Source organism: Ochotona curzoniae, unplaced genomic scaffold (assembly GCF_017591425.1).
Source record: "Ochotona curzoniae isolate NIBS_2020 unplaced genomic scaffold, NIBS_Ocur_1.0 scaffold_4701, whole genome shotgun sequence".
Taxonomy (NCBI): domain Eukaryota; kingdom Metazoa; phylum Chordata; class Mammalia; order Lagomorpha; family Ochotonidae; genus Ochotona; species Ochotona curzoniae.
The window spans coordinates 54969228-54987480 of NW_024467122.1; the positions used below are offsets into that span (position 1 = coordinate 54969228).

The following is an 18253-nucleotide window of genomic DNA, read 5'->3' on the forward strand; positions in this document are numbered from 1 at the left end:
TTAAAAGTTTAACCTTCATAGTTATGAATTATGTCCTGCAGGAAAGTTTTACTTAAAAAGATTTACCTATTATTTATTTCAAAGGCAGAGTTAAAGAGAAAGTAAACGAGAGATTCAGAGAGACCTATCTCTCATTAACAGATATCCCTGTAAATTCCACACTAACTTCAAACTATATGCAACATAGAATGCAGGCCCAAAAACAAAGAGCTTTGCTTAGCATGGAATAAACCTACAAAAGAATAGTCTGTGTTGTTTCCAATAGTAACATTTACTTACGTGGTAATTGTGGAGTTTTACTATCGTGTGAGCGGTAGTCTTCATGAGGGACAGACTTGTCATCCTAATTGCAAAAGAGTTTATTATATGGTTAATACATTATAAAACAAGAACGAGGATGTTGAAAAGAGCTGAAGAAAGGCTTGAAGAAGTTGGAGGGCTGAGTGATTTATGGAACTCACCATTTTCACATGCATGGGTCTATCAAATAAAAATTGCCCATTGAACATAGCTGTTGGTTCAGTCAAGGAAAACCAGTTTAGATAACCATAAAATTATACTTGAACACAAGCTAGAACACAAGCTTTTTATCTTAGAGCCTTACTATCACTAATATTTTAATTAACATTATTAATATTAATTCGTACTAGTTTCTTTCATAAACCCAGACAAAATTATAATATTCTTTTAATTTAACCACTGAATCAGCATTGACAAGCCTTTATTTAAAGCCACTGCATTAGCTGATATACAGTGGATTATACAACTGTTCAAAGCATGTATACAAACAACTAGATGTGGCAGAGAAATAATGTAGAAGAGTTCTTACCAGCCCTATAGAATACAGCTAATTCAAGTTTTAAGAGTGACTTTAGTATTTGGATACAGTAAAGGTTTTACATACTGGAGACCAAAGTCTAACATACGTAAGCCAGGCAACTTAAATTCCATGAACTTCTTTCTCCAACCTCATTGAATAATGCTAAAATGTAAATCAGGATACAAATTGCTTGAACTGCTTCAATTGCTTGCTCAAAAGTGACAGTGCCCATTCCTCTGCTCTTGCCATCTTTGTCTTCTTTAATATCTGCCCGCTTTACAGTTCCAGCTATGCTGAACACTTCCTTTAGCTTCTTCCAACCAACTTTGAAGTCAAGCTTAACATAAAATTATACAAAGTTACACACCTAATAGAGCCCTCTGCACGTGGAAATACAAACTTTTCTAAACACTCAAAAACTATAGAAAACTATAATTTTGCCTAATAACATGTCAACAATAATCAAATCGAAACAGACTGTTTGAAATGAGTTAAGCTACATCTATGTTCATTCACCCTTATCCTTATTAAGATTCTCCAACTCATCTCTCAAATGACCAGTCCTGTATAAACATTTCAAACTTGTACATCTATTTTTACTAAGAGAAACTCAGATTTTACAAAAGTATTGTTGAATTCACTGACTTTCAAAAGCTAAGAAAAAAATGACAAACCAACTACAGCATGCATGTTCACAAACATCAAAACTACAAGAACAAATCCATTTACAAATATTTTACAAAAACCCACACAATTAAATAATTTCAAGAACTGTTTAAACATTTATAAATCCATAGCTCTCTGCTAAAAAGTCGTTAAGTAGCTATATTTAGACTGTCTTCACATAAAGACTTCAGTTGAATTTGAGCTTACAATAATTTCACAAAACGTTCTATAAACCTATAACCCAATCATCCAATTAAATAATCTAATCATATATTAAGTAAGTATCTAAACGACAAATTTTAGACTAAAGCTTAAACTTACATTAGCAACAAAAATTGTGGAACCAAGTCTACCAGCCTGCAAATTACTGATAACCTCAGGAGGAATATTTGGATTATTGAGAATGGAAGGTGGCAAATTCATCAACCCCGATCCTATATCAGAGACATGTCCTCCTGGAAATGATCCTGCTGTTCGTTGCAGTGCCCTACGAGCATTCTCTCCGTCAGGGTCCTATAACACACATCGAATGTTAAATGCCACTAAATACAGCAGTAAGTCTACAAAATTAAAAAGAACAACTTCAAAGTCTCCAATAGCTATCCCATCTGGCTCATATTATTGACCCTCCTGAAGAGTGAGCATTTTTTCTCATCCAAAGAATTGAGTCCCATAAAAACCTGTGGATAGGATAAACAAAAGATTTCAGTCTCCAGGGCTGTCAGTTAAATACCTACTTCCAATCACTAAAGTCACTTAAGAACTTGAAATTAGTTTAACTTCATGAACAAGTATGGCACATACACATAAATACACCTGGATTCAAAGAGAAGTAAGGTCCTTTCTGCGACACTTCTCTGCCTAAAATGCAGTAAAGGCAAATTCTCACCACTGGATGCCCACAAGAATGGCAAATTCAGACTAATTCAATGTTTCTCAACAATGAAATAGAATGTTATAAACCCAGAAATATTGGGATAGATTAGGGGTTTATTGTAATCTATAAATTTTACTCCTGGATGAAGTACAATTATCTGCCTTCTTATCTTCCTCAACAGTGATTATGATCTGAAAAAGGGGCAGGAGACAGGGAACGAAGGCTAAGTGTCCATGCGAAGAACGATACTAAACATTGTGGCATTTTGTTAAAATCATTGGTTTTAAAAGAAAAATACACTAGTTTTAAATAAAAGAAGAGAAAAAAGAAAGTTCCAACACACTGCTCACACTTCTTCCTACGTGGAAAACAAAAACCAAAAGCAAAGAAGCAAGCACGTTGGTGGCCTATCATCTGCTGTGCCATACAGCCACACTAAAGGTAACACCAACGCTACTGGCCTCAGTCTGGGAAAACCAGCAAAAACAAAGATGGGTGACTTCATACTGTCTCCAGCACAACTGCGAGAATTAAAGGGGAAAAGGGCGAATGCCAAGACTGAAAATATTCTGGCTTCCATACAGAAACAAAAAGGATGACAAAGTAAATAAACAAGTTTTATCAAACAATGCTATAAAACATTCAAGTCAATGAACAATAAATGGCTCAGATCTGAGGATTTAAAAACTAGAGCCAAAAATCCAAACTTTAGCACCATTCCTTACATACCAAAGAAAGAAGATAACACAGGAGGGAAGATGCCTCTTGTATTAAGATAAGTTGTTTGTGCCCAATATTAATAAATCACACTGCTATATCTTAATATCTTTTCTATATATGATGAATAAGCACACATATACAATCGCTATGATATACAAAACAGGTAACTTATTAAATAACATGGTTTTCATTTTTCTTTTCTTTTTGCTGCTAGCTTGCAGTTACTTCTGCTGCTACTAGAGGCCCATAATCCATTTCTAACTGGTACTAATCCCCATTTAATTGAATGAAAAATGTAATTTTAAAGTCTATTAGGGAACATAGGAATATACTTTCTTTAGAATTCAATTCTAGTTCTGAAGATTAACTTCAGCTAGAATCAGATAAATATTCCCAGAGGAGAGATTGTCGTTAGTAGTATTAATCCAAAAAAATGTAATTGGTTAAATCCTTCATCATTTAACAAGGCCAAACATGACCATTTCTTTCTCTTTAAAGTTAAAAATGGGGCCTGGCACAGCAGCCTAGTAGATAAAATCCTTGCCTTGTATATGCCAGAATCCCATATGGGCGCCAGTTATAATCCCGGCAGCCCCGCTTCCCATCCAGCTCCCTGCCTGTGGCCTGGGAAAGTCAAGGACAACCCAAAGTCTTGGAACACTGCACCCATATGGAGACCTGGGGGAGGCTCCTGGTTCCAGATTGGTGCAGCTCAAGTCTTTGTGGCCATTTAGTGAGTGAACCAGCAGATGGAGAATCTTTCTCTCTCTCTCTCTCTCTCTCTCTCTCTCTCTCTCCTTCTCTCTTTAAATCTGACTTCCCAATTTAAAATTTTTGAAAAAAATTTTTTTAAAGATTTATTTATTTTTATTGGAAATTAATATATAGAGAGGTGGAGAGACAGAGAGGAAGACCTTCCATCCGATGATTCACTCCCCAAGTGGCCACAATGGCTGGAGCTGAGCCAATCTGAAGCCAGGAGCCCGAAGCCTCTTCCGTTTCTCCCATACGGGTGCAGGGTCCCAAAGCTTTGGCCTGTCCTTAACTGCCTTCCCAGACCACAGGCAGAGAGTTGGATGGGAAGCAGGGCTGCTGGGATTAGAACTGGCACCCATATGGGATCCTGGCATGTTAAAGGCAAGGGCTTTAAACACTATGCTATTTATTGCACCAGGCCCGAAAAAAATCTTAAAAGAAAAAAAAAAGGTTAAAAATTGAGACATCCTCTATCAACCTGGACTACATAACTCTATTTTACGGTCTCAGAAATACTGTCATGATTTAAGATGTGCTAACATTTAACAGAACACAGTGTGATAGCCTTGCCCTTCAGCACCTAATAAACTTTTCTCTTGAAGTTAAAAATAAGACAATGAGAAGCTATAAAACTTTTCTCTTGAAGAGAAACAGAAAAAATAAATGGCAAAATTATCATCCTAAAATTAAGTATTTTAGAGAATTATGATTTTAAGAAAATTATTTAGGATACCAACATATATATGAAGCACTTGTCCTGGCTTATGCATAAAAGCCCACCAAATAAATGGCTAGTACAAACCATGAAAGTCTAATCTTTCTCCACCAATTCTTCACATCCCTCTAAATTAAAAAAAAAAAATCAAATAACACCCAGGATCAAGTAGAATTAGAGGAATTTGGAAGGCAACTCCAATAAAAAGAGAGGATACAAGTATGTGTCAGTAGTATGACTCCTAATCTCAAGCTATTATCTAATGACTATTGCATAAGTAGAAGAATCATAATTATTATTACAACTAGCATTCACTACATAATTATAATATTTTGAGCACTGTGCTAAGTAGGCTTCAAATAATAATTTAAAAAATACAAGTAAAATAAAAAGCTATTAAATGGTTTAAATAGATATATTCCTTGAGTTCTTATGACACTATCTGGTGGGTTATAGTAGTATCTTTCTTTGAGTAATAAAATAAAAAACCCAAGCAAGTTAAGTCATTTTTATTGGGTCACACAGTTTCTCTGATGCCAGAGCCTCAGTTCCAAATATCTATCTTGTTTAATCTTCATTTTAAAACCCTACCAAGTAAACCTTATCAGCAGAATATAATAATATTCACTGAGGTTTAGAGAAATTAACTAACACTCCAAGTCACACAGCTAGAAAGTAATGGAGTCAGACTCATTCTCATTCTTTTAGTATTAAATGTCAAGGCTGACTGACATTACTACTCTACAAGCAACAATTACCATCAGTGTTAGCAAAGAATCATCAAGTTCCCAAAGTTATACTAACTTAACACAAATGTTCATAAGGATATGTGCAATCAAACTAAGGTTAGCAATATAAAATAAAGGAATCCTTAAGAATAATCGCTAATCATCAAAAAAAGCAGTTATAATTGATCAGCTGTAACCTTGAAGACCAATGGGTTTTCAAAAACTTCACCAAAGGGAGCAAACGAGCGTTCAGCAGATAAAATGCATGCATACCACAGGGGGAAATCGGGGTTCAACTCCTGGCTCCAGCGCCTGCTATCAGCCTCCTGCTAGTGCAGATCCTGAGAGGCAGTGGTGAGGACTCAACTGGGTTACTGCCTCCCAGGATGGAGGCCAGGATTATGGTCTGGCCTTGACCCTTACTCAGCTGCAGGCAAGGGACTCATTTAGGGAGTGACAAATGGACAGGAAGTTTCTTTCTCCCTCTCTCTCTCTTTCTGTCTTCATTTCAGATAAACACAATTAATTATTTCAGAGTATATGGAAAATTAGTATTATTAAAAAAAATCCCACAGAATTCAAAAGCATTATACACCAAAATAAACTTATTTTTAATTTTATGTTCCCACAAACTGAAGTTCCTGCCTATCTTGTGATCAGTCTTTCGTCAATCAATTTTCACTGCTACAATTCCATATGAAGAAAATATTTCCAATTTGTTTCCAAGTATCAGTTGCAGATTTCATTAATACTAATCATTTTGTCTCAATTTTAATCTGGGACTGTTTACAGGCTAATTTCATTTAAATGAATGTTTTATTCAAACCAATATGGTATTTGCATAAAGAAACCTTTCACCATCAACTACAGAGAGTCTCTACTATATTTCTCAAATTAACACAATCTAAAATGTAAACATGTCTGTAACAAATACAGCCAGCAACTGATGCTTACCATCTTTAAATTCCTGCATACCATTAAAAAAAACATGCAACTGTTTTTTCAAATTTAAAATAAATCAATGATATGCAAGTAAAACCTGGCATCAATATGCAATGCTTTAACAAACATCTATTTTCAAAGTTGGAGTCAAACAGTCAAACAAATAAATGCTGAAAATGAAAATCCAAATTATGTCCTAATAGTCAAATGCTTAAGTTCCAAATATAAGGAATCTTACCTCTTTAATATTCAGAGGCCTTCCACTAAGATCATATTTGTTCATTGTTTCTAGTGCTTTCTTTACAAACTCTTCATCTTTGAATTCAACCACACTTAATGAAAGAAAAATGTATAGAGAACATTTATGCACTAATTATTTTATAATCAGAGGTTTAATTTTACTTAAGAAATTTTAAAAAAATTTTCTTACCCACAACCCTATATCCAAGTAGATTTGTCAATATATGCAAAAGAAAAGAAGCTTTAATCAGAAGATGAAGTTAATGTATACTCTAACATTTGTCATTAAAAGTAATCATGTATTTGACCAAAATTTTTCTGTAAATTTTTAAGTCCATTGTTTTAAGATAGTAGAATCTAGAATATAACAGCTTGGAACACATTTAGATGACGTTTCATTAAGTTAAAACTAATGTACAAATTCACTCAACAGTAATTCAAGGAAATAACTGAAAAGATCCTTACATAGACACAAATAAATTCAGAAGATGCATTGTATACCATATATTTTGACTCTATTAAAAATCAAAATAACATTAATTTTATTTTAAATAAAGTTCCCCATCAGATTAAAATTGGCTGCAAACAACTGAAAAGTATCTAGTTCCAAACATGTTTAAAAAAAACCCAAAAGTAAGCCAAAAAATTGTAAAATCATTTCATCATTATTATTATTAAATAATAATCATTTAATTCCTTGTGATTACTGTTCAAAGTGCCATTTTAATGATAGCAAATTTTGTAATTTCTCATGTACCCAACTGGTTTTTGCTCATTTAATAAAACACTGTTCAGAGTTCTCCACTGTGTTCTTCAGCATACTGCACTCACATTGCTAAAAATTAAAGAAAAATCTACTATCAATAAATTCTTTTTATGCCAATTTAATAATCAATGTCATTCATACCACTGAGTCAGAGCACTGCCTCTTATACAGCCCTGCAGTAACCAATTAAACTTTTCAGTAAAAGTTTCAAAAATGCACTGCAAATCAACACCTTTAAGATACAGGCCTTCATAAAACTCTTAGGGAATGTTATCTATTCAATAACTATTTAATAAATATCCTTGAAAACATCAAAAAACAACCAAAAATCATACATGGATATCTTATTGGCTAAGAAGAAGCATTACCTTAAAGCGTTAGAAACATGAATGCCCTCTATGGATATTTACAAACCCATCCCTTCCAGGCAGCTAGTTTGGTTTGTACAAAGTGTCAGACTTGCTGGTATGAAACCTCAAATCTTGCAAAATAAATTAAAATAAAAAAATGAAACTTAAATTTCCAAAAACTGGGTACAAGTATTATACAAAGAGTAAACTGCTGAGGAACTTTTACACCTCAAGCAGATGATTGCCCACAGCACTTACCCTTGATTTTCCTTCCGCATCCTTAAAGAGCTCCACGTATGTAACCTCACCAACTACATAAGACATACAAAAGGAAGATACCAAGAAACAATACATTTAAACACCAGTATCTTGCTTTACTGCACACCTGTGCACAACTCTACAGAAAAGCACCTATTATTCACCAACGATCAAAACCAAACCAACATACCTCCTGTCAAAGGCTCTGTAAATTTAACTCATTTTCAGAAGTGTACATCATCCACATTCTCTAAAAAAGCTAACAACCATATTAACCCAATTCATACTACAGATCATATTTTAGCCAGCATGATATTGTTGGTAAACAAATACACATATACATACAAATGGTCCCTTAGCCTATCATATTAAAAAAACATCAACATTAGCACTTTTCAAGTGACTTTGGTCAGCCTACACGCAACAGCTGTTTTAAGGTGACTTTCTACCTGAATGTCTTCAATCATGTTTGCCATCAATAAACTAAATTTACAAGTCATGCTTCACAGCAAGCCACACACTTTCTAATAAAGTCAATGAGTAAAACCAATCAAATAGTTGTCACCTTACAACAGATACACCAAATGCAATTTGGTTTTAGTTCTTCAAAGAGATCAGCCTCAAAGCCAAGGACATAGTGTGCAGGACTGTTGAAACTCAATTTTTCAAGAGATAACAAACTAACTTTTACAAGATCAAGTGTTAAAATTATTTTTCCCCAAAGCCAACCATATATATAAGATGAAGGCTTTCAGATTATTCTGAAAGCAAAACTGCAACAGCAGTAACACAATTTTCATATAGAACTGCAAAGACAGCTTCATGGCAGTAATGACAATGCAAGCAAAATGAATTCCACAGCCAGAGACCAGACTCTACCAGGTAAGAACAAAACAGCTTTTGGATAAAAAAAATAATCAACCTTTTTATTCATACTTTTAACACACTACATGTATTGCTTAACTAATGCAATAGTCCTTTTAGAATCAATAAAAACTTCAACTAGACAAGCAATCACTTTAGCAAAATTCTTGGTGGCATGCATATGGCTAGCTCACTACTATCCTACAAAAAAGGCAAAAAGAAAAGTGCTTCATTTATCCATACTACCTTGTAATGAAATTGTGTCAAACAAAAAAAGAACAAAACATTAGTTCATACACATGTCAGGGTTTTTTAGTCTGTGTGGCTAAAAGGAACAAAACTTATGCTTAGTCCTCTACCCTTTCTATATGAAGATTATCCAATAGTAGGTTATGTCAAAGATACTTACCTTTTTCTCTCATTAAATCTTTAATCGCTTGCCATTTCATGTCATATGGTATGTTGCTAATGAAAACTCTGTTACGATTTGGACCCTTCTTTTCTCCAGTGCTGGAATTCTTGTCTTTTGAATAAGGATGAAATCTATTGGCCTTCTTATTGCCTGTGGATTTTTCTTTTAAGTCAGACTTTTCTTCTTTCACTGACTCATCATTCTCCCTACGAATTTAAAAAGAAACATGACAAAAAAGGTTTAGCTGTGCTTTCAAGAACATTAATTTCTATTCAATAATTCATACCTATCACTTTATTTCACATAATCCCCACTAAGCTATTCAGCAAAGCAGCTGGAGTGTCAGCTTGATAGCTCTAAAATGGCCCAAAGCTATTTAAAACCATTACTTTGGACATGTGACCAAACTGCTCAATAACTTCTCTTCATTTTTCCCCATGTTAAGTGTAAATAGTTGAAAGTGTAAATGATATCCCAGGATCACCATACTACTTAATAAATGTCATTAGATCCAAACTGAAGTCCCAAAAATGCAGTTACTTTATTTCTACAGTATTCAAAATTGCTTCCTTGACTACACAATATTCTGGGCTTCATTCAAAACCCCAAAACATAAATAATATCCCGAAAAAGGCCATCTCTTAAGGACTAATGTTTTTCTTAGGACTTACTCCCATATTTCTTAAAAGCATTATTAACACATAAAATACATAGCTACATCATCGATTTACATTTATATACCAGGGGTCTTCAAAAAGTTCACAGAACTATTCTATATTTATTTAAGTTTCACTGTCTATAAACATTTGGAAATGCATTGGTATGAATATACTCAAAATTCTGACTTCTTTTCCCAATTTTGATCAAAATAGAAATTTTTAAAAGGCATACTAATATTTCCATGCTGAATATTTTCTCTTGTTTAACCAGTAAACTAGGGCAAAGTAATTCACAGAAACATGCTATTTTTGTAGGGATGAATTTGGAAGACAGAAGAGTAATTAAATGCAACACAAGCCAGAATTTTACAAATGTGCTTTTGAATGAGACCTTAATGGGAAAAAAATTTATTTATAAGTCTATGATCCAACTACATGATACTACATATTAACTAAATGATGTAAATATAAAGAAGATGCATGTATGTGCTTAAGGTAAACGATATTGGTAAAAACTGAATTTCTATTTAAAGACCTGATTTACTCTTCAGGAGGAATCTTCTTACAGAAGTACCAATAAAATGAAGGAAAAGGCATTTTGATGAAACTTGCTCTGCTACCTTTGCAGCTCTTCAAAGTAATGTCCGTAGGGTCAAACTCCCTCACTAACTATCCAACTCTAGAAAGCATCTACCTGTCTGAACACAGTGGCATTTCTGAAAACAGCAGCAAGCTTTCAAGCGGAGGCCTTCCCTGTGGTTTCTAGGTGCAGCAGATGTAACAAACCCTACTTTTCACCTCCCAAAGGATCTGTTTACACAACAACCTGAAGCTGAATTGAATGAATGTCTGTAAAGCAAGGCTCTGTTCAGCTGAGCAGATATCTTAACACCCTCTAGACAAATGCTCCTTTCCCTGCTTTTTTCTGGATGAATCCAATTGTGAAACTAAAGTTCTGAAATGTTCTTGACATATACAGTTACATGGATCTTAAATATTTGCTTATAATAATCTGATAAATCAATTAAAAACCAGCAATACACCTTCTTTAAAACATTTATTCAAAAATTTGACCAGAAATAGTAATTTATTCGAGTCTTTTTCAATTAAGAGCACCTTTAAAATATTGTTAAAATTGCTCACTTACAATGCATAACATTATCTATGTTAAGCAAATCACTCTACTGGCTAGAAGAATGATCTGATTATTAAAAAAAAACTAAGCCATAATGACAATTTCTGAATTTTCAACCATAAATATACCCTGCAATAGAAAGTAAAAATACATGTGAAAATATTGGGATTATATCCAGAATTTCATGCACTAATCCCCAGACTAATTTTGGTAACCCCTCTCTTTCATGTTCTCAAAATAAAGATTCTATAATAGTCACATAATTTTTGTAACACAAATTTCCTTTTAAAAAAATCAATTTTCAACAGCAAATCTAGAATGCACACAGGATGAGGTCAAAAATTAATCCCAGCTCCAGAAGGAAGTTAATACTGACAAATGTCTGCATGAAGATTGCAAGCAACCTAATTCTAGGAAAAAATTTAAAAATTAGTAACAGAGACCTAGATAGAGTTTGAGGCTCCTGACTTCAGGATGGCCCTGTCCCACTGAGGCAGGCACCTGGCATGTAAATCAACAGATGAAGATCTCTGATTTTTGAAACTGGGCCTTTCAAGTAACAATTTTAAAAGAAAAGAACAAAAGAACAAAATATGTCCCAAATTAGTAAAAGGAAGTAAAGAACAAAGATCTTAGTGTAAATAAATGAAATACACTAAAAGAGCAACAAAATTAAATTGATTTTTGAAAGCATTAAAAAATTGACAAGTACCCATATTAAGGTAGACACTAAGCAAAGAGAACAGACTCAAAATCCGAATGAAAGAAATTAGAATTATACTACAGAAATACAAGGGATCAGTAAATGACTCCTATCAACAGCGATATGCTAACAGACTGAATAACTTGGAAGAAATGGGTAAACCCCTAGGAACACACTAACTCATAAAGAAATAGAACATCTTAACTAACATAAAGCAGATTATACTAAGTAGTTAAAAGTTTCCTAACAAAGAAAAGCCCAGAACATGAATACTACTGATGAATTCTACAAATATTTATGAATACCAATCCTTTTCCAATCCTTCCAAAAAACTGAACAGGAATGAATCCTTCGAGATCATTTTGTGAGACCATTATTAATCTGGTACAAAATTAAAATAACATTAGTAAAAGAAAACAGAATTACAGGCCAATAATGATGATGAACCCACATGCAAAAATACTCACTAAAATCCTACCGAACCAAATTCAACAGCACATCAAAAGGATCAAATACCATCAGCAAGTGCAATTTATTCCAAAAATGCAAGGATGGATTAACAGAAACAAATCTATAAATGTGATATACCACATCTAGAGAATGGAAACTAAAAAAATCAAACAAGTATCTCAGAATTCTTAAAAAAAAAAAATTCTGACAAAATTCAACATTTCATGATTTAAAACTCTCAGCAAATTAAACACAGAAGGAAAGCATCCTAATGTAATAAGGGTCACACAGCTAATATCACAGAAAACAATAAAAAGTTGAAATTGTTTCCTCTAAGAACAAAAGAAAGACAAAGATGCCTACTCACACCACTTCTATTTAAGTCCTAAAGAATTGTCAAGAAAAAGAAACAAAAGGCAGAAGTAAAATTCTTTACAGATGATGTAATCTTATATAGAAAAAATATTAATGACAAAATACTATTAGAACTAACAAAAACTCAGCAAAACCACAGGCTATAAAATCAACATATAGAGACATCTGCTGTAGTATAGTGGGTTAAGCAGCCCCCTCTGATGCAAGCATCTCACATGGTGCCACTTCTAGTCTCAACTGCTCTACTTCTGATCCAGCTCTCTGCTAACATGCCTAGGAAAGCAGTGGAAGATGGTCCAAGTTTTTGGGCTCTTGTACCCATGTGGGAGAACCAGACCAAACTTGCATCCTGGCCTAGCTAGCCAAGTACTAGGTATTGTGGTCATTTGCAGAGTGAATCAACAGATGAAAATCTCTCTCCCTCTTTATAATTGACTTTCAAGAAAATAATTTTTAAAATCAAAACACAAAAATGAGTTCTGTGTCTATACAGTAAACTACTAAAAAAAATGGACATAATCCCATAATCCCATTTACAGTAACACCAAAAAGAATAACTAGATCATTAAAATTAATTAAGGAGGAGTGCACTGAACACTATCGAGCATTAATGAGCTAATGAGCAGCTGTCACTGTAGTGTAGTGGGCCAAGTCACCTCTGGCATCCCATATGGGTGTCAGGCTGTCTTTGCTGCTCCAATTTTGATCCAGCCCCCTACTACTGTGGCTAGAAAAGCAGGAGGAAAGCCCAAGTGCTTGAGTCCCCACATCCATGCGCAAGAACCAGATGAAGTTCATGGCACCTCACCTAAGTCTAGCCCAGCCCCCCTTGTCATTGCAGCCATTTGGTGAGTGACATAAACAAATCATTTTTTTTAATTAAAGCAAAGTTTAAGATGACATTATATCCATAGTTCAGAAGCATCAATATTATCAAAATTACACCAAATAGCTAAAACAATCTTGAACAAAGATGGAAGCATCACATATTTTTCCAAAGGGGCAATCATAATAGAAATGAAATTCAAAACCACAATACCATTTTATGTATGTTAGCATCGCTATTATCAGAAAGTCAGAGAATAGCAAGTATTGCCAAGGACACAGAAAAAAATCTTATAAACTAGTGGTAGAAATACTTGCATACATTGCAACAGTCATTACAGAAAACAGAAAGGAGGTTCCTCAAAAAATTAAAAGCTGGGCAGGTATTTGGTGTAGTGATTATGATACTGCTTGGGACACCACCCTCATCCCACATCAGGTGTGCCCAGGTTCAAGTCCTGGCTCTGCTCCCATCTTCAGTTTCCTTGAATGAACCAGGGCCCAAGGAAGCAACAGTTAATGGCTCAATTAATTGGGGTACCTGTCACGCATGTGAGACCCGAGATGGGCTGCTTGTTCCTGGCTTCAGCATGACCTGGGACTGGCATATGCAGGCATTTGGGGTGTGAAGCAATGTATGGGAGTGCTTGCTTGCTCTCCCTCCCTCTCTCTACCTCTGTATTCCTCAAGATTTTTTTTTAAACATTTATTTATTGTTTTTTATTGGAAAGTTAGATATACAGAAAGGAAGAGACGGAGGAAGATCTTCCTTCCAATGATTCACTCCCCAAGTGGCCGCAACGGCTGGAGCTGAGCCAGTCCAAAGCCAGGAGCCAGGAACTTCCTCCAGGTCTCCCACACAGGTGCAGAGTCCCAAGGCTTTGGGCCGTCCTCAACTGCTTTCCCAGGCCACAAGCAGGGAGCTGGATGGGAAGCGGGGCTGCCAGGATTATAACTGGCGCCCATATGGGTTCCTGGCGTGTTCAAGGTGAGGACTTTAACTGTTATGCTATCACGCCGGGCCCTGTCTCTCAAGATTTTAAAACTAAATACAGAAATATCATAGGACCCAGCTATCCCATTTCTAGACACATATTCAAAGGAAGTAAGATCACTGCATCAAGGAGTTATCTTCACTCTCATTTCCTGCAGTATTCATAATAACCAAAATATGGAAACAAACCAAGTGTTACTTTGATGATGTACGGATGGATAAAAAAAAAAAATGTTGATCTTATAAACTTAACACAAACACAATGAACTATGTACTAAAAAAAAATCAAGAAAACCTTGCCACTTGCCACAATCTGGATGAACCTGAAAGACACTATGCTAAGTGCCATAAGCCACAGAAGGACAAACACCGTCAGATATCTACTTACACACTCCTATAAGCAGAAAGGGGAATGACTGCCAGAGGGGGACAAGTGGGGAAGGTGGTTCAGAAATATCAACCTAAGGGTACAAACCTTGAGTTTTTAAGTGAATTAAGATCCTGGAGACTCACAGTAGGGTACAGCAGCTATAGTTATAGTAAATGTCTATAGATGGCCCTTTGAAGAGCTGGCATACCACTTTGGCATAAAGGAAAAGGCTAGGATCTAGAGAAACACAGCCTTAATTTCTTGTCTAAAGATGTGAACACTGCAACCAAATTCTCTGTAGACAAGTTTCATGGTCAAAAACGTTCAGCTGTAAATTGCTTTGCAAATATTTACTTCCAGGCCTTGAAGATCTGCAGCCGAAGAGGACACAGTAAGCCTCTACTCTCAGGAAATGTGGTTAAACTCAGCTAGTCATCTCAGCCTAGATAACAAACTGCTCACTTGGTGATGGAAATCTTAACACAATGCATTTGGCAATAACGAATTCTGGCAATTAAAAACACAGTATCAACCCAAAGCTTATGTGTGGGAGTTGTCTCATAAAAACCACAAAGGTCTGGACCCCTGATTATCCACTGTTTGTAACCCATGGTGGACCAACGTAAGTTGTCATGGAATACACAGAACAGAAGCTCTCTGAGGGCAAACTGGTCTCTTCAACTTTATGAGAAAGACGTTGTGAGAGAAATGGATTATAAGCAATGTAGAATCTGCATGTTTTAGTAGTATTTCTTACTACTTTCCTCATGTTACATTTTTCACTTTCTAAATTAGATAAGGAATTTTTTCTCACATCTCCCTTTTTTCCAGTACCCTTCATGAGATTTCAAAAAGGATTAGAGACATTTAGATCCAATAAAGGTTTAAATAGCAGCTTCTAAAAATAAATAAATCTTTTTAAAGGAGTGGGTGGTATCACAGCACAGCACATTAAGCCTCCACCTGCAGCATCGGCATCCCATACGGCCAATGGTTCAAGTCTCAGCTGTTCCACTTCTGATCCAGCTCCCTGCTAACGTGCCTGGGAAAGCAGTCAACACTGGCTCAAGTCCTTGGCCCCCTGCACTATATGGAAGGTCCCGAAGCACTTCAGGAGCCTGGCTTCCAATCAGCTGAGCTCCTGCCACTGCAGCCATTTGGGTAGTGAGCCAGCAAATGGAAGACCTCTCTCTGTAACTCTGCATTTCAAAAAAAAAAAACAAATACATTTTCAACAATACTTCCTCTATACAAACTCTATTATGCTATTCTTACCCAAATGTAGTAACAAGTCTCTCTGGAATTTAAGGCTGCAATTTTTGTTGACAAATAGGTGGTGTGGGGGGTACACTTACACCTAGATATAAACAAATAGCACATTCCAGTCCTCATTCAGCATCCTCAGGGGATCCTGATTGATGCTAGGCCCCACACTCCACTCCCATGACAGAAAAGTCTGAGCATGATCAAGTCCCTGGAATTACACGGCACAGTAGTTGAACATAACTCATGCACATTCTCCTTTACTTTAAAGTATCTCCAGATTTCTTACACTTGATACAAGGTGAGTACTACACACATTCTTTCTACGCTATGCTGTAATTGCGTCACTAGAAAGTCAGTATTTGTGCAGTACAGATACAATCATTTTTTTCCATTTCAGGATGGTTCAAGCCACAGGTATGGAATCTGCCACTAGGAGACCAGAGGGTCAACTGTAATTCTACATTTGGGATTTCACTGTGTTTGCAATTCATATTTTTTAATGCCAAATGACTTAAAGCCAATATGTAACCAAAAACATTTCACTCACTTTCTGGTTTCTCCATTACTGATGTACCACTTCCCATCCAGGAACAAACTCCCCTGAATTCTAGTCTCAGACCTCCTGTCACTACTCTGCTGCTCAAAATCACCCCCATGTCATCTGCCATCACCCCTGTAAGGGACTCACTGCTTCAGGCCTTTCCATTCCGTCCCATACACTTTCACATCACAGGTATCTAAGAAGGACTTCTGTTTCCTGTTTTAGTGTGACACATACTCACTGCTCTATGCTCTGAGCATAACTGAGAGAAGCAAAGAGTGTTTTCAATAAATTATTAGCAAACTTTCATCTTCAGGTTCCAAGAGGGAGGCACGTGAAAGTAAATACCTGGCCTCATACACCCGCTCCCACAGGACAGGAACAAAGAAGAATATAACATCTCCTCACAACCACAAATGATGGTGGATTTCAGCCAAATCCTTTGCAGGCATTATTGATAGCCATAATCTTAAAATGTTTAAAAAGCTTATTTTACATTATACTTAAATGAAGACCATCACTCCCAGGGTTTAAAAAAAAAAAAAATAGCCCGTACAGTTCACAAACATCACCTGGTGGGTGGGAAAGCAATTGCACGTTAACCCCCTTTTAAAGTAGCCGGAGCCAATTCGGGGAACACAATGGATTCATGTTAACGGCGTATTATTATTATTAAACTTCTTCTCGGGTGTTAGCACTTCTGAGAAGAATATTGGTTTCAGAAAGCGATAACAGAACGCTGGAACTGTAAAGCTCTGAATCGGGCCCAGGAGATGTTCCTTTCAAATACCGGCTGGGGGTTAGGAGGAAGGTACGATGATGTCATCCCTGGATACTCCCTAGTGATGAACACTTAACTACTCGTCTTTAAAAGGGGGATCGTTTTCCTGCACACGGGTGGCAGTCCCTCAAGCTCTGCTCAAAGGTGTCCCCAGCTTAAGTCAGGGAACAAGGGGGTGTCCCGTGGTCGGCCCGGGGCGCCGGGCCCCGGCTCCCCTCCACCGGCTCCGGCGGGCCGGGAAGGCCTGGGAGCGTCCCGGCTGCACCTGCTCCTCGCACCGCCGACGGCCCGCACACCGACCGGGGGGCTGAGGGGCCGGGGTCCCCCGTCCGAGCCCCGGCGCGGCCCCTCGGCTGCCCGGCCGCCTCCCCGCCCCCCTCCGCGCCCGGTTCCCGGAGGAAAAGACAATACATTTTAACGCCATTGGAGCTGCTGCTGTGCTGCGGCGCCTGCTTCTCCGGCTCCGGGGGGTGCGGTTCTCGCCGCGGCTCGCCCGGCGGCTCCGCGGGCTGCTGGGGCAGGCTGTCGTCGCCCACGGCCCCGGCCACCTCGGCCTTGTCGGCATCCGCCATCCCGCCGCCGCTGCCTCCGCCTCGGCCGCCTGCGCTGAGGGGCTCCGAGCGCGACAATGGCGGCGGCCGGGGAAGCGGTAACGGATCCCGATTTGAAAAGGCCCCGAGCGCTCAGTTCCCCGGATCTCGCGAGAACCGGTCGAGGCCGGGCGACTGGGAGATGGTGCGCGGGTGCGGCGGGTGGGAGTGCGGAGGGGGAGGGGAGCGGAGGGGAAGGGGCCGGAGATGGGGACTGGGATGGGGATAAGGCCGGGGATAGGGATGGGGCCGGGGCCGGGGATAGGGATAGGGCCAGGGCGGGGCACAGGGATGGGGACGGGACGGGGACAGGAATGGGGACGGGGCCGGGGACAGGGAAGGGGCCAGGGACTCGGGATGGGGACGGGGCCGGGGACAGGGATGGGGACGGGGCCCTGGGTCCCACAGCTGGCCGCGACCGGACGCGAGCTGTCCTGAAGCACCCGGGGG

At 37.8% G+C, this 18253-nt stretch overlaps 1 protein-coding gene across 4 annotated transcripts in view; it reads right to left on the bottom strand.

The window, feature by feature from the left end:
- Positions 1 to 17786, bottom strand: part of MYEF2 (myelin expression factor 2) — a 35805-nt gene extending 18019 nt beyond the window's left edge. For all 4 annotated transcript variants that reach the window (XM_040970056.1, XM_040970054.1, XM_040970055.1 and 1 more), the window contains exons 1-9: positions 17625 to 17786; positions 9112 to 9320; positions 7839 to 7891; positions 6655 to 6662; positions 6463 to 6556; positions 1808 to 1999; positions 1004 to 1157; positions 462 to 511; positions 280 to 343 (exon numbers count right to left, since the gene is read on the bottom strand). In XM_040970056.1, coding sequence (XP_040825990.1) covers positions 280 to 343; positions 462 to 511; positions 1004 to 1157; positions 1808 to 1999; positions 6463 to 6556; positions 6655 to 6662; positions 7839 to 7891; positions 9112 to 9320; positions 17625 to 17785 — 985 coding nt within the window. In that variant the 5' untranslated portion in view covers position 17786. The remainder of the gene's footprint in view (positions 1 to 279; positions 344 to 461; positions 512 to 1003; positions 1158 to 1807; positions 2000 to 6462; positions 6557 to 6654; positions 6663 to 7838; positions 7892 to 9111; positions 9321 to 17624) is intronic.
- Between the last annotated feature and the right edge of the window lie 467 nt (positions 17787 to 18253).